General features: G+C 44.9%; 1 protein-coding gene across 1 annotated transcript; it reads left to right on the forward strand.

Moving 5' to 3' along the window:
• Positions 1–26,257, forward strand: best1 (bestrophin 1). Its single transcript, XM_036961196.2, has 9 exons — positions 1–2,055; positions 3,095–3,189; positions 4,137–4,370; positions 5,736–5,890; positions 6,242–6,319; positions 6,557–6,709; positions 6,882–6,962; positions 8,865–9,016; positions 24,252–26,257. Exons 1-9 carry the CDS (start codon positions 1,904–1,906, stop codon positions 25,432–25,434), a joined length of 2,283 nt encoding a protein of 760 aa, XP_036817091.2. The 5' UTR covers positions 1–1,903; the 3' UTR covers positions 25,435–26,257.
• Positions 26,258–26,455: the final 198 nt, after the last annotated feature.

Genomic DNA, 26,455 nt, shown 5'->3' on the forward strand with positions numbered 1-26,455 from the left:
CATTTTAGCAATGGGCGGCGCCATTTAGGGCTTCCACCGTACTTCTGCCATTTAAAGTAGTCAAAGTAGTCAGCTGGATGGGGATTCCTATGGGTTGTAGCCTCAATGGCGCGGCCCATGCTGTCACAGGCACTATAAGGGCACAGATATAAAAGACGAGTCCTCTATCTATCTCTATGGTTTGACCGGCTTTTTGAGTTTTCTGTGCTTATTAAGATGTATCCTATTGAAGAATTCCAGAGGAACCTGCTGAGGGGAAAGCGGCTCTTAATAATGTCTGGAACAGAGCGAATGGAATGGCATCAAACCAATGTGTTAGATGTATTTAATACTGTTCAACTTATTCCGTTCCAACCATTAGCACAAGTATTATTGAGGTAATAAATTGGGCCGTGGGTTTTTGGTTGGGCGAGGGGTATGGTGCAGATCGGCTCCCACTCACATTTTGGCAGTAAAAAATTGTGTTGTAACTTTGAACTTTTATTTGTTTCAATGTGTGTTGTACACAGATTTGTTGAGATTAGCTCAGTACCAGGCCTTACAATGCAGCTTTGTTGCAGAAACAGCTTAACACATCAAGTGACCGGAGGTCTACAAGTCCTTCGTCCTCTCCTTCCCTCTCCCACATCCGTCTCTCCAACATTCAGACTGGCAACGTACTTTCCCTTATCGCACAGTGAGTATATCATATACAATCTATCTGATCAAGCCATCTAGTTATCTGATGGACACAATGGGATATAGATAAAGGATGTTACTGATATCGCTGTAATGTATGTGATGCCCAGTGAGTGTATTGTAAATATGATAATACAATCAATCTGATTCACTCTGTAGTTAACGTAAAGATTGAATAGAGTGAAGATTTAAATAAAGTAATATAAATATTCTGAATATGTTTCTCGACTGAGTTGGACAGCTTGATTTTTAAATTGTTTATTTTTTTAGGCTCAATTGATTAATTGTGGATATCTCTGTATCACAGTAGTTTGGGAGAACACCCTCGTTCTAATGAACTGGAGCAGAATCAGACATCAAACACGTGGTTTCCATGGTTTCCAGGTGGTTCATGCCATTCCATTTGCTCCGTTCCGGTTACTATTAAGAGCCGTTCAAAGTTTATAGATGACTCTATGTTAATTACCAACATCTTACTTCCTCTCTCTCTCTCTCCATCTTCTGCTGAACTTTACCCCCACTAGCACCATGTCTTCAGATAGTGGATCCATGAGCTAATATCTATAAGAATTGTCTCTCTGGATAGTTTGTTATCAAGTAGATATGTGATCGATATGTGTCACTATCAGTGTTTTGGAAAGTTGACTTGTAAAGCAAACAGAGAAAGTGACAGTAGTTGACCATTTTGATATGCCAAGGGCAGCTTTCTCTGTGCCAGCCAGCCAACCAGCCAGCCAACCAGCCAGCCAGCCAGCCAACCAGCCAGCCAGCCAGCCAACCAGCCAGCCAACCAGCCAGCCAGCCAACCAGCCAACCAGCCAGCCAACCAGCCAGCCAACCAGACAGTAGTTGACCATTTTGATACACCAAGGGCAGATTTCTCTGTTCCAGCCAGCCAGCCAACCAGCCAGCCAGTAGTTGACTTTTTTGATACACCAAGGGCAGATTTCTCTGTGCCAACCATTCAGCTAGTCATCCATCCATCCAGCTCTCCATCCATCCATCCATCCATCCATCCATCCATCCATCCATCCAGCTCTCCATCCGTCCATCCATCCATCCATCCATCCAGCTCTCCATCCGTCCATCCATCCATCCAGCCAGCCACCTCTCCATCCATCCATCCATCCATCCATTCATCCATCCATCCACCTATCCATCCATCCATCCACCTCTCCATCCAGCTCTCCATCCATCCAGCCAGCCTGGCCAGGGAAGGGTAGTGATGACGGTGACGTACTCGCGGAGGGTTGCTGACGCGGGGCTAGGGACCTTCTCCCATCTGCTCCTCCGATGGAAGGGGAGCATCTACAAGCTGCTGTGGAGAGAACTGATCATCTTCACCACACTGTACTACTCCTTCAGCATCATATACAGGTAACCTCACAACTTCACAGGTAACCCTGTAATTTACACAGGTAACCTCATTATATATAGGTAACCTCACAACTTCACAGGTAACCCTGTAATTTACACAGGGAACCTCATCATATACAGGTAACCCCGTAATTTACAGGTAACCTCATCATATACAGGTAACCTCGTTATATACAGGTAACCTCGTCATATACAGGTAACCTCGTCATATACAGGTAACCTCATCATATACAGGTAACCTCATCATATACAGGTAACCTCATCATATACAGGTAACCTCGTCATATACAGGTAACCTCGTCATATACAGGTAACCTCGTCATATACAGGTAACCTCGTCATATACAGGTAACCTCGTCATATACAGGTAATCTCGTCATATACAGGTAACCTCGTCATATACAGGTAACCTCATCATATACAGGTAACCTCATCATATACAGGTAACCCCGTAATTTACAGGTAACCTCGTCATATACAGGTAACCTCATCATATACAGGTAACCTCGTCATATACAGGTAATCTCGTCATATACAGGTAATCTCGTCATATACAGGTAATCTCGTCATATACAGGTCATCTCATCATATACAGGTAACCTCGTCATATACAGGTAACCTCGTCATATACAGGTAACCTCGTCATATACAGGTAACCTCGTCATATACAGGTAACCTCGTCATATACAGGTAACCTCGTCATATACAGGTAAACTCGTCATATACAGGTAACCTCGTCATATACAGGTAACCTCGTCATATACAGGTAACCTCATCATATACAGGTAACCTCATCATATACAGGTAACCTCATCATATACAGGTAACCTCATCATATACAGGTAACCCCGTCATTTACACAGGTAACCCTGTCCCTTCAAATCAAAGATCACAGCAACTTTGTACAATCAAATGCCAGGGAATAGTTGTGGGAATATTAGGCCCCATTCTCTTTTTTTGCAATTGGTGTCACTCCCCCCCTATCATGTTCAATCATACAGGAGCTTAGTTAACTTTGTGACAGACCTGTTCTCTCTAGGTTTGTGTTGAATGAGGGTCAGAAGAGGCTGTTTGAGAAGCTGGCCATCTACTGTGACCGGTACGCAGAACTCATCCCTGTGTCCTTCGTATTGGGTGAGAATACTGTTCTGTTATGCTCTGTTATGCTGTGTTCTGTTATGCTCTGTTCTGTTATGCTGTGTTATGTTCTGCTCTGTTCTGTTATGCTCTGTTCTGTTATGCTCTGTTATGCTGTGTTATGTTCTGCTCTGTTCTGTTATGCTGTGTTATGTTCTGCTCTGTTCTGTTATGCTCTGTTCTGTTATGCTCTGTTATGCTGTGTTATGTTCTGCTCTGTTCTGTTATGCTGTGTTATGTTCTGCTCTGTTCTGTTATGCTGTGTTATGTTCTGCTCTGTTCTGTTATGTTCTGCTCTGTTCTGTTATGCTCTGTTCTGTTCTGCTCTGTTCTGTTATGCTCTGTTATGCTGTGTTCTGTTCTGTTATGCTCTGTTCTGTTATGCTGTGTTCTGTTCTGCTCTGTTATGTTATGCTCTGCTCAGTTGTATTCTATGCTGTCAGATTTGTGCACAGCAGGGTTTTGTGCACAGCAGGGTTGGGATCAACTCCATTTCTGAAATTCCAATTGTCCTCATTGCTTACAATTGGATTGGAATTTATTTTTACTACCTGAATTAAAGTGGATTTGACTCTTTCAAACACTGGTGCTCAGTAATCATTTAGCCACTCACTCTCAGGCCACAAGTCAATACTTCTTAAGCACAAACAACCCCCTTTTGACAGACGTCATCAACAATTCTGAACTTCCTCTCTACAAAAACTTTAGCAGGTTACAAATAAGCCAAGTGCGGTAGTGTAATAGGTTACAAATAAACAGAGTGCGGTAGTGTAATAAGGGGGAGAAATGGGAAGTATTGAACTACAGAAATTCAGCTGGTTACTACTGATGTGGGTGGTGCGGTGGAGATGATGAGTATGAAGTAGAAACATGGTGACATTTCCCTTTCAATGTCATTAATAACATATTTTTTTGTCGTCTCCATGTGTGTTTGTCTCCCGCAGGTTTTTATGTGACCCTGGTGGTGTCTCGGTGGTGGGGTCAGTTTGAGAGTGTTCCCTGGCCGGACCGGTTGGGTGCGCTGGTGGGCGCTCACGTCCGTGGTACCGATGAGATCGCCAGGCTGACCCGCCGCACCCTGATGCGGTACGCCAACCTGTCCGGCGTGCTCATCTACCGATCGGTCAGCACGGCAGTCTACAAGAGGTTCCCCACCATGAAGCACTTGGTGCAGGCAGGTACGACCTACGACCTCAAAGCCTATGACCCCTAACCCTTACCCTCGTTGACTTCTAGGGTACGACACCAAACCTAGCCATAACCCTTAACCTAGTTGACCCCTAGAGGTTCCCCACCATGAACCACCTGGTGCAGGTACAGCCAGGTACGCTGTGATGTCTGATGTCACAACCCTCTACACCCTAGAGTTAAAACTCACAGCTCAACAGACTCTACAGGGCAGAATAAAATAGCACATCTCACCTGCAGCCTGTATTCTCAGTGCCACCCCAAACAGATACCACAGCTAGTGCTAAACTAGCTTGCTTGTAAATCTAGAACATTACATTTACACTTTAGTTGAACTCTTTTAAAAATATGTTATATAACCAGGTACATTGGCTGAGAACACGTTCTCATTTATGGCAACAACCTGGGGAATAGTTACAGGGAGATAAATGTAAGCTGGGGATGATTAGGCGACCATGATTGTATGAAGGACAGCTTGGGAATTTAGCCAGGACACCATGGTACAATAAGTGACATGGGATCTTTAGTGACCACAGAGAGCCCGGACACCATGGTACAATAAGTGACATGGGATCTTTAGTGACCACAGAGAGTCAGGACACCATGGTACAATAAGTGACATGGGATCTTTAGTGACCACAGAGAGTCAGGACACCATGGTACAATAAGTGACATGGGATCTTTAGTGACCACAGAGAGTCAGGACACCATGGTACAATAAGTGACATGGGATCTTTAGTGACCACAGAGAGTCAGGACACCATGGTACAATAAGTGACATGGGATCTTTAGTGACCACAGAGAGCCAGGACACCATGGTACAATAAGTGACATGAGATCTTTAGTGACCACAGAGAGTCAGGACACACATTTTAACGTCCCATCCCAAAGACAGCACCCTACACAGGGCAATGTCCCCAAAAACTTGCCCTGGGGTATTATTTTAGACCAGAGGAAAGAGTGCCTCCTACTGGCCCTCCAACACCACTTCCTGCAGCATCTGGTCTCCCATCCAGGGACAGACCAGGACCAACCCTGCTTATCTTCAGAGGCAAGCCAGCAATGGGATGCAGGGTGGTATGATGCTAGTGAGGAAATAACAATAAATAATAATAGTGTAAGAGGGGAGTTCCTTGATGCTGTAGCCAGCTGTTATTATAAGGCCATAATATTGGTTATCACAGTAAATGCCAGTATCCCCCACCCAGATCAAGCTTAGTCCTGGACAAAAACACTGTCAATTTAAGAATGACAACTAGAAGTAGGTTAAATCTGGGTCTTGGAAACCGGCTCTTACAGAAGGTTTGAAGCTCCTCCTAATTCCTACCCTTCGTGTGTGTGTGTGTCTCTCTCAGGCCTGATGACAGCAGAGGAACATAGGCAGTTGGAGGAGTTGCCCTCACCTCATAACAAGTTCTGGGTTCCTTGTATGTGGTTTGTTAACCTGGCACTGAGGGCCCGCACCGAGGGACGCATCAACAATGATGTGGCGCTGTCAGCCATTCTCAATGTGAGTTTCTCTCTCGGTGTGTCTGTGTGTGTCTATGTGTGTGTGTGTCTATGTGTGTGTGTCTATGTGTGTCTGTATATGTGTGTGTGTGTGTGTGTGCCTGTATGTGTGTGTGCCTGTATGTGTGTGTGTCTATGTGTGTGTGTCTGTGTGTGTGTGTCTGTGTGTGTCTGTGTCTGTGTGTGTGTGTGTGTGTGTGTGTGTGTCTGTGTGTGTCTGTGTGTCTGTGTGTGTCTGTGTCTGTGTCTGTGTGTGTGTGTGTGTGTGTGTGTGTGTGTGTGTGTGTGTGTGTCTGTGTGTCTGTGTGTCTGTGTATGTTTATCAGATTGTTCCATCTTATCTCCTCTGCAGGAATTAAACACATTGCGGACACAGTGTATGAAGCTATACAGTTATGATTGGATCAGCCTACCCCTTGTGTACACCCAGGTTCTGTTATCTACATGTAGTAATGGTAGTAGTGGTAGTGGTAGTAGTAGTGGTGGTAGGAGTAGTAGCAGTAGTAACAACTAATAGTTGTTGTAGTAGTAGAACTAACACTAAAATAGTAAACATCGATCTTGATCCCACAAATTCTGTGTTAATGAAATCATGTGTCTGTTATTGTCAGTCATGATGAGGAACTAACTACAGGAACCTGGATTGTAAGTACTTCCTCTCTGTTAGGTGGTGACAGTGGCGGTCTACAGTTTCTTCCTGGCGTGTCTGATTGGTCGACAGTTCTTAGACCCCGCCCAGGGCTACGCTGGTCATGACATCGACTTCTACCTGCCTGTCTTCACCCTGCTACAGTTCTTCTTCTACGTGGGCTGGCTCAAGGTGGGGAGGGAGGGAGGGAGGGAGAAGTGGGTTGATGGAGGGATGGTTCACTGATTGATAAACAATCACACATACACACAGTTCTTTTCACAATATAACATAATTACTTCATGATGTATAAAATGCACATTTTATGTTCTGCTTCATTGTGATGTGCCATTTTTGTGGACAGGTGGCAGAACAACTGATAAACCCGTTTGGGGAAGACGACGATGACTTTGAAACCAACTATCTGGTTGATCGTAATCTACAGGTTTGGCTGCCTACATTATAAAAATCAATTCTTCTGCTCTATCATTTCAGTTTCTCTCTCCGTTCATTACAATGCATTACAATAGTCTGTATAACTATAGTAGTCTGTATAACTATAGTAGTCTGTATAATTACAGTAGTCTGTATAATTACAGTAGTCTGTATAATTACAGTAGTCTGTATGAAATGTGGGATGGATCTCTGTCTGTAAGAAGAGAGCTGTATTCTCTTTCATTTACAGTGGGGCAAAAAAGTATTTAGTCAGCCATCAATTGTGCAAGTTCTCCCACTTAAAAAGATGAGAGAGGCCTGTAATTTTCATCATAGGTACACTTCAACTATGACAGACAAAATGAGAAAAAAAAAACAGAAAATCACATTATAGGATTTTTTATGAATTTATTTTCAAATTACGGTGGAAAATAAGTATTTGGTCGGTCACCTACAAACAAGCTAGATTTCTGACTCTCACAGACCTGTAACTTCTTCTTTAAGAGGCTCCTCTGTCTTCCACTCGTTACCTGTATTAATGACACCTGTTTGAACTTGTTATCAGTATAAAAGACACCTGTCCACAACCTCAAACAGTCACACTCCAAACTCCACTATGGCCAAGACCAAAGAGCTGTCAAAGGACACCAGAAACAAAATTGTAGACCTGCACCAGGCTGGGAAGACTGAATCATATGGTCAGATGAAACCAAAATATAACTTTTTGGTAAAAACTCAACTCGTCGTGTTTGGAGGACAAAGAATGCTGAGTTGCATCCAAAGAACACCATACCTACTGTGAAGCATGGGGGTGGAAACATCATGCTTTGGGGCTGTTTTTCTGCAAAGGGACCAGGACGACTGATCCGTGTAAAGGAAAGAATGAATGGGGCCATGTATCGGGAGATTTTGAGTGAAAACCTCCTTCCATCAGCAAGGGCATTGAAGATGAAATGTGGCTGGGTCTTTCAGCATGACAATGATCCCAAACACACCGCCCGGGCAACGAAGGAGTGGCTTCGTAAGAAGCATTTCAAGGTCCTGGAGTGGCCTTACCAGTCTCCAGATCTCAAACCCATAGAAAATCTTTGGAGGGAGTTGAAAGTCCATGTTGCCCAGCAACAGCCCCAAAACATCACTGCTCTAGAGGAGATCTGCATGGAGGAATGGGCCAAAATACCAGCAACAGTGTGTGAAAACCTTGTGAAGACTTACAGAAAACGTTTCACCTCTGTCATTGCCAACAAAGGGTATATAACAAAGTATTGAGATACACTTTTGTTATTGACCAAATACTTATTTTCCACCATAATTTGCAAATAAATTCATTAAAAATCCTACAATGTGATTTTCTGGATTTTTTTTCTTCTCATTTTGTCTGTCATAGTTGAAGTGTACCTATGATGAAAATTACAGGCCTCTCTCATCTCTTTAAGTGGGAGAACTTTCACAATTGGTGGCTGACTAAATACTTTTTTGCCCCACTGTATATAGAAAGCAATCTGACAGAAACTCCCTTCATATGTAACTTCAGTAAGTTAAGAATCACAAGTTACTAAACCCGTTCTCAGGGATACTAGAGATATCTTCAGTCTCCACAGATTTTGTTTTTTTGCCCCCTAATGAGTTCACTGCAGTTACATGTGCTGGTGTCACTCAAGCAGATCACATTATAGATTGAGGACCTCTATGTAGTTGAATGTGATTGCTTTTATTAATAATAACAATAATACAAAATTAGTTTTGTAAATGTTTTGCTTAGACCAGTCCAGGATTGAGACTTGGGTTGTGTTCATTAGGGCAGAACCGAAAACAACAGGAAAGAACCCAGTCCTAGTAGTCCCTCCCTGTTTCAGACTGTTTTCTTCCGTTTGATGCCAAATGAATCACAATCTTGTTCTATCCCTCTCAGGTGTCCCTGCTGTCTGTGGATGAGATGTACGACACTATCCCATTGGTAGAGAGGGATAAGTACTGGAACGAATCAGAGCCCCAGCCTCCATACACTGCAGCCAGCGCGGAGCATCGCAAACCATCCTTCATGGGCTCTGCTCTGGACATCAGGTACCTTTACACACAGATACACACAGATACAGACACACACAGATACAGACACACAGATACAGACACACAGATACAGACACACACAGATACAGACAGACACAGATACAGACAGACACACACCTATTGGACCCGTTTCCCAGACCCCAATTAAGCCAATTCCTAAACTAAAAAAAGCTATTTTGTTTCAAAGGAAATTCTTGCAGGAATAGACCTAATCTTTGTCATAACAAGCTTAATAAGATATACGCATATAAAATGCCAAGTAACTTCGTTTTCTGTTTTTGTATTTTTTTGTATATATTTATTTTTAAAAACAAATGTGTTATTAACCCCTCCTCCTCTTCGGAGGACAAATATAATACAATTATTTATTTTTTTATCCATAAAGAATGTTTTTTTAATGAATCAGTATATTTTAGTTTAACCACAACATTTGTTGTAATATTTGTTCTATATTTTCTGGAGGATAAAACTGAAATTGTAACGAGCTTTGTATGGCTTGTTAAGAAAGGCCGATATTATTATTATTTTTTACCCCCTTTCTCCCCAATTTCATGGTATCCAATTGTTAGTAGTTACTATCTTGTCTCATCGCTACAACTCCCGTACGGGCTCAGGAGAGACGAAGGTCGAAAGCCATGCGTTCTCCGAAATACAACCCAACCAAGCCGCACTGCCTCTTAACAGCGCTCCTCCAACCCGGAAGCCAGCCGCACCAATGTGTCGGAGGAAACACCGTGCACCTGGTCACCTTGGTTAGCGTGCACTGCGCAACGGCCCGCCACAGGAGTCACTGGTGCGCGATGAGACAAGGATATCCCTACCGGCTAGACCCTCCCTAACGACGCTAGGCCAATTCTGCGTCGCCCTACGGACCGGCTGCGACAGAGCCTGTACAACACCTACCTCTGCAACATCTATCAGAGGTCAGAATATAGAAATTGTAGAGGAATATAAATATCTGGGTTTCCTTTTGGACAATAAGCTTCAGTGGAGTAAATGTACAGACCTGATCTACAGAAAGAGCCAACAGAGACTGTACTTTCTCAAAACGTTGGGATCTTTTAATATAGACTGTACTATACTGACTCTGTTTTACAAATCCTTTATTGAGAGTATTTTAACTTTTTGTATTGTTTGTTGGTTTGGCAATGCCACTGTCAGCCAGAGAAACATGCCGAGAAGGATTATTACCACAGCAAGAAAGGTAATTGGAGTCAAACAGACAGGCCTGGATGAGATCTTTAAGGTCAAGGCCCTCCGTAAGGCTCACAAAATCATTTTAGACCCAAGCCACCCCCTGTACTTGGACTTTGAATTACTCCCCTCTGGGCGCAGGAATAGGGCACCGCTCAGCAGGAAAAACAGAGCGAGACAATCATTTGTGCCAGGTGTGATATCCCTCCTAAACAGCTCGGGCGAATGTTCCCATTGACTCCGTAAGGCCAGCAGGCTAGACTTTTCTTATTTTTTCTTATTTCTTACTATTATTATTATTTTTATTGGTGTCATGTTATGATAGTTGTGTTGTCAATCTCGTTTTTGTATTTAAACGCCACTTTAAATGTGACACTGCAACAAAATTTCCCCAATGGGGACAATAAAATCAGTAAGTAAGTAAGTAAGTAAGTGGGCGAGAACCCAGAGTCTCTTGTGGCACAGCTAGCGCTGCGATGCAGTGCCCTAGACCACTGCGCCACCCGGGAGGCTAAAAGGCAATACTTTAAACAAAATTTCATTTTCAATTTAGTCGGAATTGAGAAGTTGTAATCTGTTTCAAAGCAAAAAGGCCATTTTGGAACAAAGAGACAAAGAGTCTTTCTTGACAAAAAAACTGGAGAACCATTTTGGGTTTCAGTATAACTAATGTATGAGTGAAGCTTTTAGGGAAAGGTTTAAAGCTTTAATATTTAATCATTTTAAACCCCCAAACTCATCTTCATTATATAAATAGGTTAATTCTGTGTGGCTTAGCATTCCAAATAAAATTAAGTATATGATTTAAAAAAAACAAGTAATCAGGAGTAGGCAGTGATAGGACCAAAGAGTTAATCAATGTAATTTTAATAGCTGCCATTGCAATGGCCATAATAAATAGATATGGAGACAACGGACAGCCTTGTTTTACTCCTCTTAAAAGCTCAATACATTCTGAGAAGTAACCATTGTTTACTATTTTACATCTGGGGTTGCTGTACATAACTTTAACCCATTGTATTAGAGATTCACCAAAATTAAAGTAATCCAGGCATTTATTTATTTATATATCAACTCTAGTCATACTTTATCAAACACCTTTTCAAAATCTGCTATGAAGACTAGGCCTGGTATCTTCGATGTTTTCATAATGTTAAAATGTTTCAAGTAAAACCTGTCTGATCAGGATTAAAAATATCTGGTTAAACATTTTTTGTTCTATGTGCTATGCATTTTTCCAGAATTATCACATCACAACATTGAAGTGTTAGAGGCCTCCAGTTTTTTTTAATGGACTGGATCTTTATACTTACCACCTGGGTCCTGTTTTAGTAGCAATGAAATCAGACCTTCTTGTTGAGTACCTGAAAGTCTACTATTTGTATAAGAGTAATTAAAACATGCTAATAATGGATCTTTGAGTAGATAAAAAAAAGGTCTGATATCCCTCTACTGGTATACCATAAAAGCCCTGGTGTTTTTCCAGACTGAAAAGATTTGATTGCCTCAGATAGTTCCTCTTCTGTAAGCCTTCACACAGGTCTTTCTGTACATTTGTTAATTGTATTTTATTATTGTATTGTTATTATTAAGGAAGAAATCCTTACAGTTAACATCATTCCATGGAAATGGAGGAGACTGAAAATAAAACATGCTTAAAATATTTTCCTTCCTTTTTCAAAAATATCATTTGGTGAACGAGTTTCTATAAAAAAAAATTGGTAGAATTTCTATGTTGAAGATTCAAGAAAATCTTGGTGCATTTTTCACCATTTTCCATCCAATTCTCTATATGTTTTGTAATACATTACACTTGATGGTTCTTGAATAAGTACCTCCATTTCTTTTTGGTTTTTCCTCTGACCTATTTGGTGCCTCCTATAATACAGTTTCCGTTACCATCTACCTGCTCTGTTACTTCCTCTATTTCCTTCATTAGTCTCATCTCTTTTGACCTAAACTGGTTTTTAAGGATATGAACAATTATTTTATCTAACAAAATGACACTTCATTCTCTGGGACCCTTTGGACCCTTTGGATGATAAATCAGAGCAAGATTTCAGATTGTTAGTTCACATTTCACCTTCAGAGGTGAATTTATCAAACCTATCGCATTGAAAAAAAAGTGTTTTGCTGTTAGGAGCTCTCCTCAAACAATAGCATGGCATTTTTTAGCAGTAATAGCTGCTGTAAATTGGACAAGAATTGAAGCTTTCAGCCGATATAAGACACTTATAAGTACCAACATTTTTCTCTAAAATCTGGGATCGTAACACAAAACGCTGCAAGATTTACATCTGTCCTGTTAACAGAGAAATGACCGATAGACAGGTCGTGAGGTGATCTCCTTAAACAGAGATATGACCGATAGACAGGTCGTGAGGTGATCTCCTTAAACAGAGATATGACCAATAGACAGGTTGTGAGGTGATCTCCTTAAACAGAGATATGACCGATAGACAGGTTGTGAGGTGATCTCCTTCAACAGAATGCTCTGTTCACTGTCAAACCTGGCCTGCCCTGAGACTGTACATAGACCTGTGATATACCATACCTTCACCTTTTATTTTACCCTTATTTAACTAGGCAAGTCAGTTAAGAACAAATTCTTATTTTCAATGACGGCCTGGGAACAGTGGGTTAACTGCCTGTTCAGGGGCAGAACGACAGATTTGTACCTTGTCAGCTCGGGGGTTTGAACTCGCAACCTTCCGGTTACTAGTCCAACACTCTAACCACTAGGCTACCCTAAACAGTCAGAAAAAAATCATAGATCATAATTATAGAAATAATAACAGCACAATCTTATAAATGCTCGTATTTTGAAACGTTGTAACTTAGTTTGTATTTGTATTTATTATGGATCCCCATTAGTTCCTGTCAAGGCAGCAGCTACTCTTCCTGGGGTTTATTATGGATCCCCATTATCCCCATTCCTGCCAAGGCAGCAGCTACTCTTCCTGGGGTTTATTATGGATCCCCATTATCCCCATTCCTGCCAAGGCAGCAGCTACTCTTCCTGGGGTTTATTATGAATCCCCATTAGTTCCTGTCAAGGCAGCAGCTACTCTTCCTGGGGTTTATTATGGATCCCCATTAGTTCCTGCCAAGGCAGCAGCTACTCTTCCTGGGGTTTATTATGGATCCCCATTAGTTCCTGTCAAGGCAGCAGCTACTCTTCCTGGGGTTTATTATGGATCCCCATTAGTTCCTGCCAAGGCAGCAGCTCCTCTTCCTGGGGTTTATTATGGATCCCCATTAGTTCCTGTCAGGGCAGCAGCTACTCTTCCTGGGGTTTATTATGGATCCCCATTAGTTCCTGTCAAGGCAGCAGCTACTCTTCCTGGGGTTTATTATGGATCCCCATTAGTTCCTGTCAAGGCAGCAGCTACTCTTCCTGGGGTTTATTATGGATCCCCATTAGTTCCTGCCAAGGCAGCAGCTACTCTTCCTGGGGTTTATTATGGATCCCCATTAGTTCCTGCCAAAGCAGCAGCTCCTCTTCCTGGGGTTTATTATGGATCCCCATTAGTTCCTGTCAAGGCAGCAGCTCCTCTTCCTGGGGTTTATTATGGATCCCCATTAGTTCCTGTCAAAGCAGCAGCTACTCTTCCTGGGGTTTATTATGGATCCCCATTAGTTCCTGCCAAAGCAGCAGCTACTCTTCCTGGGGTTTATTATGGATCCCCATTAGTTCCTGCCAAAGCAGCAGCTACTCTTCCTGGGGTTTATTATGGATCCCCATTAGTTCCTGTCAAGGCAGCAGCTACTCTTCCTGGGGTTTATTATGGATCCCCATTAGTTCCTGTCAAGGCAGCAGCTCCTCTTCCTGGGGTTTATTATGGATCCCCATTAGTTCCTGCCAAGGCAGCAGCTACTCTTCCTGGGGTTTATTATGGATCCCCATTAGTTCCTGTCAAGGCAGCAGCTACTCTTCCTGGGGTTTATTATGGATCCCCATTAGTTCCTGCCAAGGCAGCAGCTACTCTTCCTGGGGTTTATTAAGGATCCCCATTAGTTCCTGCCAAGGCAGCAGCTCCTCTTCCTGGGGTTTATTATGGATCCCCATTAGTTCCTGCCAAGGCAGCAGCTACTCTTCCTGGGGTTTATTATGGATCCCCATTAGTTCCTGCCAAGGCAGCAGCTACTCTTCCTGGGGTTTATTATGGATCCCCATTAGTTCCTGTCAAGGCAGCAGCTACTCTTCCTGGGGTTTATTATGGATCCCCATTAGTTCCTGCCAAGGCAGCAGCTACTCTTCCTGGGGTTTATTAAGGATCCCCATTAGTTCCTGCCAAGGCAGCAGCTCCTCTTCCTGGGGTTTATTATGGATCCCCATTAGTTCCTGTCAAGGCAGCAGCTACTCTTCCTGGGGTTTATTATGGATCCCCATTAGTTCCTGCCAAGGCAGCAGCTACTCTTCCTGGGGTTTATTATGGATCCCCATTAGTTCCTGCCAAGGCAGCAGCTACTCTTCCTGGGGTTTATTAAGGATCCCCATTAGTTCCTGCCAAGGCAGCAGCTCCTCTTCCTGGGGTTTATTATGGATCCCCATTAGTTCCTGCCAAGGCAGCAGCTACTCTTCCTGGGGTTTATTATGGATCCCCATTAGTTCCTGCCAAGGCAGCAGCTACTCTTCCTGGGGTTTATTATGGATCCCCATTAGTTCCTGTCAAGGCAGCAGCTACTCTTCCTGGGGTTTATTATGGATCCCCATTAGTTCCTGCCAAGGCAGCAGCTACTCTTCCTGGGGTTTATTAAGGATCCCCATTAGTTCCTGCCAAGGCAGCAGCTCCTCTTCCTGGGGTTTATTATGGATCCCCATTAGTTCCTGTCAAGGCAGCAGCTACTCTTCCTGGGGTTTATTATGGATCCCCATTAGTTCCTGCCAAGGCAGCAGCTACTCTTCCTGGGGTTTATTAAGGATCCCCATTAGTTCCTGCCAAGGCAGCAGCTACTCTTCCTGGGGTTTATTATGGATCCCCATTAGTTCCTGTCAAGGCAGCAGCTACTCTTCCTGGGGTTTATTATGGATCCCCATTAGTTCCTGTCAAGGCAGCAGCTACTCTTCCTGGGGTTTATTATGGATCCCCATTAGTTCCTGTCAAGGCAGCAGCTATTCTTCCTGGGGTTTATTATGGATCCCCATTAGTTCCTGCCAAGGCAGCAGCTACTCTTCCTGGGGTTTATTATGGATCCCCATTAGTTCCTGTCAAGGCAGCAGCTACTCTTCCTGGGGTTTATTATGGATCCCCATTAGTTCCTGTCAAGGCAGCAGCTACTCTTCCTGGGGTTTATTATGGATCCCCATTAGTTCCTGTCAAGGCAGCAGCTACTCTTCCTGGGGTTTATTATGGATCCCCATTAGTTCCTGTCAAGGCAGCAGCTACTCTTCCTGGGGTTTATTATGGATCCCCATTAGTTCCTGTCAAGGCAGCAGCTACTCTTCCTGGGGTTTATTATGGATCCCCATTAGTTCCTGTCAAGGCAGCAGCTACTCTTCCTGGGGTTTATTATGGATCCCCATTAGTTCCTGTCAAGGCAGCAGCTACTCATCCTGGGGTTTATTATGGATCCCCATTAGTTCCTGTCAAGGCAGCAGCTACTCTTCCTGGGGTTTATTATGGATCCCCATTAGTTCCTGCCAAGGCAGCAGCTACTCTTCCTGGGGTTTATTATGGATCCCCATTAGTTCCTGCCAAGGCAGCAGCTACTCTTCCTGGGGTTTATTATGGATCCCCATTAGTTCCTGCCAAGGCAGCAGCTACTCATCCTGGGGTTTATTATGGATCCCCATTAGTTCCTGTCAAGGCAGCAGCTACTCTTCCTGGGGTTTATTATGGATCCCCATTAGTTCCTGTCAAGGCAGCAGCTACTCTTCCTGGGGTTTATTATGGATCCCCATTAGTTCCTGTCAAGGCAGCAGCTACTCTTCCTGGGGTTTATTATGGATCCCCATTAGTTCCTGTCAAGGCAGCAGCTACTCTTCCTGGGGTTTATTATGGATCCCCATTAGTTCCTGCCAAGGCAGCAGCTACTCTTCCTGGGGTTTATTATGTATCCCCATTAGTTCCTGCCAAGGCAGCAGCTACTCTTCCTGGGGTTTATTATGTATCCCCATTAGTTCCTGCCAAGGCAGCAGCTACTCTTCCTGGGGTTTATTATGGATCCCCATTAGTTCCTGCCAAGGCAGCAGCTACTCTTCCTGGGGTTTATTATGTATCCCCATTAGTTCCTGCCAAGGCAGCAGCTACTCATCCTGGGGTTTATTATGGATCCCCATTAGTTCCTGTCAAGGCAGCAGCTACTCTTCCTGGGGTTTATTATGGATCCCCATTAGTTCCTGTCAAGGCAGCAGCTACTCTTCCTGGGGTTTATTATGGATCCCCATTAGTTCCTGTCAAGGCAGCAGCTACTCTTCCTGGGGTTTATTATGGATCCCCATTAGTTCCTGTCAAGGCAGCAGCTACTCTTCCTGGGGTTTATTATGGATCCCCATTAGTTCCTGCCAAGGCAGCAGCTACTCTTCCTGGGGTTTATTATGGATCCCCATTAGTTCCTGCCAAGGCAGCAGCTACTCTTCCTGGGGTTTATTATGTATCCCCATTAGTTCCTGCCAAGGCAGCAGCTACTCTTCCTGGGGTTTATTATGGATCCCCATTAGTTCCTGCCAAGGCAGCAGCTACTCTTCCTGGGGTTTATTATGGATGCCCATTAGTTCCTGCCAAGGCAGCAGCTACTCTTCCTGGGATTTATTATGTATCCCCATTAGTTCCTGTCAAGGCAGCAGCTACTCTTCCTGGGGTTTATTATGGATCCCCATTAGTTCCTGTCAAGGCAGCAGCTACTCTTCCTGGGGTTTATTATGGATCCCCATTAGTTCCTGTCAAGGCAGCAGCTACTCATCCTGGGGTTTATTATGGATCCCCATTAGTTCCTGTCAAGGCAGCAGCTACTCTTCCTGGGGTTTATTATGGATCCCCATTAGTTCCTGCCAAGGCAGCAGCTACTCTTCCTGGGGTTTATTATGGATCCCCATTAGTTCCTGCCAAGGCAGCAGCTACTCTTCCTGGGGTTTATTATGGATCCCCATTAGTTCCTGCCAAGGCAGCAGCTACTCATCCTGGGGTTTATTATGGATCCCCATTAGTTCCTGTCAAGGCAGCAGCTACTCTTCCTGGGGTTTATTATGGATCCCCATTAGTTCCTGTCAAGGCAGCAGCTACTCTTCCTGGGGTTTATTATGGATCCCCATTAGTTCCTGTCAAGGCAGCAGCTACTCTTCCTGGGGTTTATTATGGATCCCCATTAGTTCCTGTCAAGGCAGCAGCTACTCTTCCTGGGGTTTATTATGGATCCCCATTAGTTCCTGCCAAGGCAGCAGCTACTCTTCCTGGGGTTTATTATGTATCCCCATTAGTTCCTGCCAAGGCAGCAGCTACTCTTCCTGGGGTTTATTATGTATCCCCATTAGTTCCTGCCAAGGCAGCAGCTACTCTTCCTGGGGTTTATTATGGATCCCCATTAGTTCCTGCCAAGGCAGCAGCTACTCTTCCTGGGGTTTATTATGTATCCCCATTAGTTCCTGCCAAGGCAGCAGCTACTCATCCTGGGGTTTATTATGGATCCCCATTAGTTCCTGTCAAGGCAGCAGCTACTCTTCCTGGGGTTTATTATGGATCCCCATTAGTTCCTGTCAAGGCAGCAGCTACTCTTCCTGGGGTTTATTATGGATCCCCATTAGTTCCTGTCAAGGCAGCAGCTACTCTTCCTGGGGTTTATTATGGATCCCCATTAGTTCCTGTCAAGGCAGCAGCTACTCTTCCTGGGGTTTATTATGGATCCCCATTAGTTCCTGCCAAGGCAGCAGCTACTCTTCCTGGGGTTTATTATGGATCCCCATTAGTTCCTGCCAAGGCAGCAGCTACTCTTCCTGGGGTTTATTATGTATCCCCATTAGTTCCTGCCAAGGCAGCAGCTACTCTTCCTGGGGTTTATTATGGATCCCCATTAGTTCCTGCCAAGGCAGCAGCTACTCTTCCTGGGGTTTATTATGGATGCCCATTAGTTCCTGCCAAGGCAGCAGCTACTCTTCCTGGGATTTATTATGTATCCCCATTAGTTCCTGCCAAGGCAGCAGCTACTCTTCCTGGGGTTTATTATGGATCCCCATTAGTTCCTGTCAAGGCAGCAGCTACTCTTCCTGGGGTTTATTATGGATCCCCATTAGTTCCTGTCAAGGCAGCAGCTACTCTTCCTGGGGTTTATTATGGATCCCCATTAGTTCCTGTCAAGGCAGCAGCTACTCTTCCTGGGGTTTATTATGGATCCCAATTAGTTCCTGCCAAGGCAGCAGCTACTCTTCCTGGGGTTTATTATGGATCCCCATTAGTTCCTGTCAAGGCAGCAGCTACTCTTCCTGGGGTTTATTATGGATCCCCATTAGTTCCTGCCAAGGCAGCAGCTACTCTTCCTGGGGTTTATTATGGATCCCCATTAGTTCCTGTCAAGGCAGCAGCTACTCTTCCTGGGGTTTATTATGGATCCCCATTAGTTCCTGTCAAGGCAGCAGCTACTCTTCCTGGGGTTTATTATGGATCCCCATTAGTTCCTGTCAAGGCAGCAGCTACTCTTCCTGGGGTTTATTATGGATCCCCATTAGTTCCTGCCAAGGCAGCAGCTACTCTTCCTGGGGTTTATTATGGATCCCCATTAGTTCCTGTCAAGGCAGCAGCTACTCTTCCTGGGGTTTATTATGGATCCCCATTAGTTCCTGCCAAGGCAGCAGCTACTCTTCCTGGGGTTTATTATGGATCCCCATTAGTTCCTGCCAAGGCAGCAGCTAATCTTCCTGGGGTTTATTATGGATCCCCATTAGTTCCTGTCAAGGCAGCAGCTACTCTTCCTGGGGTTTATTATGGATCCCCATTAGTTCCTGTCAAGGCAGCAGCTACTCTTCCTGGGGTTTATTATGGATCCCCATTAGTTCCTGTCAAGGCAGCAGCTACTCTTCCTGGGGTTTATTATGGATCCCCATTAGTTCCTGTCAAGGCAGCAGCTACTCTTCCTGGGGTTTATTATGGATCCCCATTAGTTCCTGTCAAGGCAGCAGCTACTCTTCCTGGGGTTTATTATGGATCCCCATTAGTTCCTGCCAAGGCAGCAGCTACTCTTCCTGGGGTTTATTATGGATCCCCATTAGTTCCTGCCAAGGCAGCAGCTACTCTTCCTGGGGTTTATTATGGATCCCCATTAGTTCCTGTCAAGGCAGCAGCTACTCTTCCTGGGGTTTATTATGGATCCCCATTAGTTCCTGTCAAGGCAGCAGCTACTCTTCCTGGGGTTTATTATGGATCCCCATTAGTTCCTGTCAAGGCAGCAGCTACTCTTCCTGGGGTTTATTATGGATCCCCATTAGTTCCTGTCAAGGCAGCAGCTACTCTTCCTGGGGTTTATTATGGATCCCCATTAGTTCCTGTCAAGGCAGCAGCTACTCTTCCTGGGGTTTATTATGGATCCCCATTAGTTCCTGTCAAGGCAGCAGCTACTCTTCCTGGGGTTTATTATGGATCCCCATTAGTTCCTGTCAAGGCAGCAGCTACTCTTCCTGGGGTTTATTATGGATCCCCATTAGTTCCTGTCAAGGCAGCAGCTACTCTTCCTGGGGTTTATTATGGATCCCCATTAGTTCCTGCCAAGACAGCAGCTACTCTTCCTGGGGTTTATTATGGATCCCCATTAGTTCCTGCCAAGGCAGCAGCTACTCTTCCTGGGGTTTATTATTGATCCCCATTAGTTCCTGCCAAGGCAGCAGCTACTCTTCCTGGGGTTTATTATGGATCCCCATTAGTTCCTGCCAGGGCAGCAGATACTCTTCCTGGGGTTTATTATGGATCCCCATTAGTTCCTGTCAAGGCAGCAGCTACTCTTCCTGGGGTTTATTATTGATCCCCATTATCCCCATTCCTGCCAAGGCAGCAGCTACTCTTCCTGGGGTTTATTATGGATCCCCATTATCCCCATTCCTGCCAAGGCAGCAGCTACTCTTCCTGGGGTTTATTATGGATCCCCATTATCCCCATTCCTGCCAAGGCAGCAGCTACTCTTCCTGGGGTTTATTATGGATCCCCATTATCCCCATTCCTGCCAAGGCAGCAGCTACTCTTCCTGGGGTTTATTATGGATCCCCATTAGTTCCTGTCAAGGCAGCAGCTACTCTTCCTGGGGTTTATTATGGATCCCCATTAGTTCCTGTCAAGGCAGCAGCTACTCTTCCTGGGGTTTATTATGGATCCCCATTAGTTCCTGTCAAGGCAGCAGCTACTCTTCCTGGGGTTTATTATGGATCCCCATTAGTTCCTGTCAAGGCAGCAGCTACTCTTCCTGGGGTTTATTATGGATCCCCATTAGTTCCTGTCAAGGCAGCAGCTACTCTTCCTGGGGTTTATTATGGATCCCCATTAGTTCCTGCCAAGACAGCAGCTACTCTTCCTGGGGTTTATTATGGATCCCCATTAGTTCCTGCCAAGGCAGCAGCTACTCTTCCTGGGGTTTATTATTGATCCCCATTAGTTCCTGCCAAGGCAGCAGCTACTCTTCCTGGGGTTTATTATGGATCCCCATTAGTTCCTGCCAGGGCAGCAGATACTCTTCCTGGGGTTTATTATGGATCCCCATTAGTTCCTGTCAAGGCAGCAGCTACTCTTCCTGGGGTTTATTATTGATCCCCATTATCCCCATTCCTGCCAAGGCAGCAGCTACTCTTCCTGGGGTTTATTATGGATCCCCATTATCCCCAATCCTGCCAAGGCAGCAGCTACTCTTCCTGGGGTTTATTATGGATCCCCATTATCCCCATTCCTGCCAAGGCAGCAGCTACTCTTCCTGGGGTTTATTATGGATCCCCATTATCCCCATTCCTGCCAAGGCAGCAGCTACTCTTCCTGGGGTTTATTATGCATCCCCATTATCCCCATTCCTGCCAAGGCAGCAGCTACTCTTCCTGGGGTTTATTATGGATCCCCATTATCCCCATTCCTGCCAAGGCAGCAGCTACTCTTCCTGGGGTTTATTATGGATCCCCATTATCCCCATTCCTGCCAAGGCAGCAGCTACTCTTCCTGGGGTTTATTATGGATCCCCATTATCCCCATTCCTGCCAAGGCAGCAGCTACTCTTCCTGGGGTTTATTATGGATCCCCATTATCCCCATTCCTGCCAAGGCAGCAGCTACTCTTCCTGGGGTTTATTATGGATCCCCATTATCCCCATTCCTGCCAAGGCAGCAGCTACTCTTCCTGGGGTTTATTATGGATCCCCATTATCCCCATTCCTGCCAAGGCAGCAGCTACTCTTCCTGGGGTTTATTATGGATCCCCATTATCCCCATTCCTGCCAAGGCAGCAGCTACTCTTCCTGGGGTTTATTATGGATCCCCATTATCCCCATTCCTGCCAAGGCAGCAGCTACTCTTCCTGGGGTTTATTATGGATCCCCATTAGTTCCTGCCAAGGCAGCATCTACTCTTCCTGGGGTTTATTATGGATCCCCATTAGTTCCTGTCAAGGCAGCAGCTACTCTTCCTGGGGTTTATTATGGATCCCCATTAGTTCCTGCCAAGGCAGCAGCTACTCTTCCTGGGGTTTATTATGGATCCCCATTAGTTCCTGCCAAGGCAGCAGCTACTCTTCCTGGGGTTTATTATGGATCCCCATTAGTTCCTGTCAAGGCAGCAGCTACTCTTCCTGGGGTTTATTATGGATCCCCATTAGTTCCTGCCAAGGCAGCAGCTACTCTTCCTGGGGTTTATTATGGATCCCCATTAGTTCCTGCCAAAGCAGCAGCTACTCTTCCTGGGGTCCAGCTAAATCAAAGCAGTTTATACAATTTTTACAGCACATTACAACACATTCACAGATTTCACAACACACCGTGTGCCCTAAGGCCTCTACTCCACCACTACCACATATCTACAGGACTATATCCATGTATGTATGTAAAGTGCGTATGTTATCGTGTGTGTGTATGCATGTGTTTGTGCCAATGTTTGTGTTGTTTCACAGTCCCCGCTGTTCCATAAGGTGTTTTTATCTGTTTTTTAAATCAAATTTTACTGCTTGCATCAGTTACCTGATGTGGAATAGAGTTCCATGTAGTCATGGATCTATGTAGTACTGTGTGCCTCCCATAGTCTGTTCTGGACTTGGGGACTGTGAAGAGACCTCTTGTGGCATGTCTTGTGGGGTATGTATGGGTGTCACAGCTCGGTCCATTCAACAATACCTCTCAGAAATAAAAGTAGTGATGAAGTCAATCTCTCCTCCACTTTGAGCCAGGAGAGATTGACATGCATATTATTAATATTATCTCTCTGTGTACATCCAAGGGCCAGCCGTGCTGCCCTGTTCTGAGCCAATTACAATTTTGGACAGACTTCTCCCCATCTTAGCTACTACTGCATCAATATGTTTTGACCGTGACAGTTTACAACATAGTGTTACTCCAAGCAGTTTAGTAATCTCAACATGCTCAATTTCCACATTATTTATTACAAGATTTAGTTGAGGTTTAGGGTTTAGTGAGTGTTCTGTTCCAAATACAATGCCTTAACTTTAAGTATTTAGGGCTAACTTATTCCTTGCTACCTACTCTAAAACTAACTGCAGCTCTTTGTGAATTGTTGCAGTCATTTCAGTCACTGTAGTAGCTGACGTGTTGAGTTATCCACATAAATAGACACTCTGGCTTTACTCAAAGTCAGTGGCATGTCGTTAGTAATAGTTTAAAAAGCAAGGGGCCTAAACAGCTGCCCTGGGGAATTCCTGATTCTAACTGGATTATGTTTGAGACTTCCTTTGAAGAACACCCTCTGTGTTCTGTTAGACAAGTAACTCTTTATCCACATTATATCATAGGGTGTAAAGCCATAAAACATACATTTTTCCAGCAGCAGACTATGATCGATAATGTCAAAAGCTGCATTGAAGTCTAACAAGACAGCCTCCACAATCATTTTATCATCAATTGCTCTCCAATCATCAGTCTTTTGTGTAAGTGCTGTGCTTTTTGAGTGTCCTTCCCTATAAGCAATCTGAAATTATGTTGTCAATTTGTTTACTGTGAAATAAGTTTACTAAGGGTTGATTGGTCAGCTATTTGAGACAGTAAAGAGGGCTTTACTATTCTTGGTTAGCGGAAACACTTTAGCTTTCCTCCAGGCCTGAGTGCACACACTCTCTAGTAGGCTTAAATTGAAGATGCGGAAAATAGGAGTGGCAATATCGTCTGCTATTATCTTCAGTAATTTTCCATCTAATTTATCAGACCCCGGTGGCTTGTCATTGTTGATAGACAACAAAACAATGTTCACCTCTTCCACACTGACTTTACGGAAATCAAAGTACACTTCTTGTCTTTCATAATTTGGTCCGATATACTTGGATGTGTAGTGTCGGTGTTTGTTGCTGGCATGTCATCCCTAAGTTTGTTTATCTTGCCAATGGAAAAGTCATTAAAGTAGTTTGCAATATCAGTGGGCTTTGTGATGAATGAGCCATCTGATTCAATGAATGAAGGAGCCGAGTTGGCTTTTTTCCCAAAAATGTCATTTAATGTGGTAGTTTTTTTACTACCATTTTTGATATTTTTTATCTTTGTTTCATTGTATAGTTTATTTTTATTTAGTTTAGTCACATGGTTTCTTAATTTGCAGTACGTTTGCCAATCAGTTGGGCTGCCAGACTTAATTGCTACCTTTTGCCTCATCCCTCTTAACCACATAATTTTTCAATTCCTCATCAATCCAAGGGGTTGATTGTGCGCTATAACACTTCCAGTACCTAACTAGCTTGATACTTTGAGATCTATTACATTGCTCAGGGAAGTTTCTTCCTTTTAATCACTGAACTGGCTAACACTTTCCTATCATCACTCCAGTGTTCCTAAAGAGCAGATGGAATTAAACTAGCTTAACACATTCCTATTATCACTCCAGTGTAAAGAGCAGATGGTAAAGTCTTCTTCTTCTTCTTCTCTCTAGTGTTCCCAAAGAGGAGATGGAGTTCCAGTCCAACCTGGAGCAGATCAAGGAGCATGAGGAGGCCAACCACTCTACTCCTCTCCTGGGGGGTCTGAGTCGCCTCCTGGGGGTTCAGTCCCCCGTCTTCCCCCGCTCCTCCACCTCCTCCCGGGTTTCTCTCCTGCGCCGGCGCCCAGGGGCTCCATTCAGCCGCTTCCCCCCCTTTCTGCACTCCGAGGGGGACCCCTCAACACCGAGCCACGGCCCTGGTCCCCGCCACGACTCCAGCCACCCGGACTACGCCTTCTCCTCCATGCCGCTGTATGAGAGGTCCGGCTTCTATAGCTGTCCCCAGACCCCCATCCACTGTGTTCCCCCCGCTATGCCTCGTCCACGGCCCACCCGAGGAACTTACGCCTGGGATCGCAGTTCCAGCTCGCTGGCTCCTCCGATGGTTGGTTCTGGAGGTCTACTGCCCCCTGATACTCCAGGTCATATGCTCCCTCCACCCTCCTCTGCCTTCCCCTGGCTGAGTGAGGAGGGAGAGGGTCCTTGTGTTCCAGCCTTCTCCTTTCCTGACCCTGGCAACCTTCCGGAACTCTGCCCCATATCAAAGCTCCGGCCCGGGCAAGGCCTGCTGTCTCGACGGCCTCCGCCTCCTCGCCTCTCACTGGATAACACACCGTTGGCCGAGGGCCTGCAGCCTGGACCCATCAGCCCACGGGGAGTGGGAGGTGGAGGGGAGCGGGTGTTCTCCTTTACCCCTCCCTCTCGCACCCCAGCTACCAATCCCAACAGCTCCTCCTCTAGTATCAATGCCACCAGCACTATCAACACCACCAACCCTAACACCACTACTCCAGCCAACGTCTTGAGTGGTACCAACCCCACTTCTACAACAAACTTCTGCAATGGTACCAACTCCAACACCACTACTACGTCTAACGTCTGCAATGGTACCAACCCCAACACCTTTTGTAACCATGCCAACTTCAACAGCACAAGAGCAGCAGGTATCAACAGTGGAACCAATGGTGGTCTAAGCAACAACGTCGTGAACACCATTTCCATTTCTGGATCCTCTCAGCAAGAAGCCAATCAGCATCAAAACTCGCCCAATGATTCAGGGATTTCATTGGCTGAGGGGGGCCCTCACTGGCTGGGAGCTCTGAACAAGGCCCCTGGGGGGCGGGAGCAGGACTGAAGAAGGAGGGAGATGATTGGACAAGGCCCCTGGGGGATGGGAGCGTGGTTCGACAGACTCAGGGTTCAGAAGTAGTTTAAACCTACGCCGTACGCACATCTTTCTTTCAAACTGGAGGGTTCCAGCACTTCTGACCAGTGGTAGTCTTTCTAGGACATCCATCTGACCAGTGGTAGTCTTTCTAGGCCATCCATCTGACCAGTGGTAGTCTTTCTAGGACATCCATCTGACCAGTGGTAGTCTTTCTAGGCCATCCATCTGACCAGTGGTAGTCTTTCTAGGCCATCCATCTGACCAGTGGTAGTCTTTCTTTCTAGGCCATCCATCTGACCAGTGGTAGTATTTTGCGAAGCCTGGATGTCCAAGGCTAGACCAGCGTAGAGGCTGCTTCTGAAATGTTTATTGGAATCCCACAGAGTGGAGAGGTTGCTAATATGACATTTCTTCTTCATGCTATTCCAGCTAGTAAACCAGTACGAAATCTACTGAAGAAAGACTCCTTTGTTTGCTGAATCTCAGAGGCCTACGGACTGGAGGCCTACGGACTGGAGGCCTACGGACTGGAGGCCTACGGACTGGAGGCCTACGTACTATTCTCTCCTGATTCCAGGATTCTTCCAACCAGGATTTCTGGATTTCCTGCTTATTCTCTCCTGATTCCAGGATTCTTCCAACCAGGATTTCTGGAAAATTGTATTTGTCACGTGCACCAAATACAACAGACTTTTCCGTGAAATGCTTACTGACGAGCCTTTAACCAACAATGCAGTTTTTTTTTAAAGTAAGTATGAACAATTTGCTCAGTAAACTAAAAGAAAAATAACATTAACGAGGCTACATACTAGGGGTACCGATGTGCCGGGGTAGTCGAGGTAATTGAGGAGGATACACTGCATTCGGAAAGTATTCAGATCCCTTGACTTTTTCCACATTTTGTTACGTTACAGCCTTATTCTAAATTTGATTAAATACATTTAAACTCAGCAATCTACACATAATACCCTATAATGACAAAGCGAAA

This window comes from Oncorhynchus mykiss, chromosome 2 (genome assembly GCF_057628025.1).
Source record: "Oncorhynchus mykiss isolate SJ-2025 chromosome 2, ASM5762802v1, whole genome shotgun sequence".
NCBI lineage: Eukaryota > Metazoa > Chordata > Actinopteri > Salmoniformes > Salmonidae > Oncorhynchus > Oncorhynchus mykiss.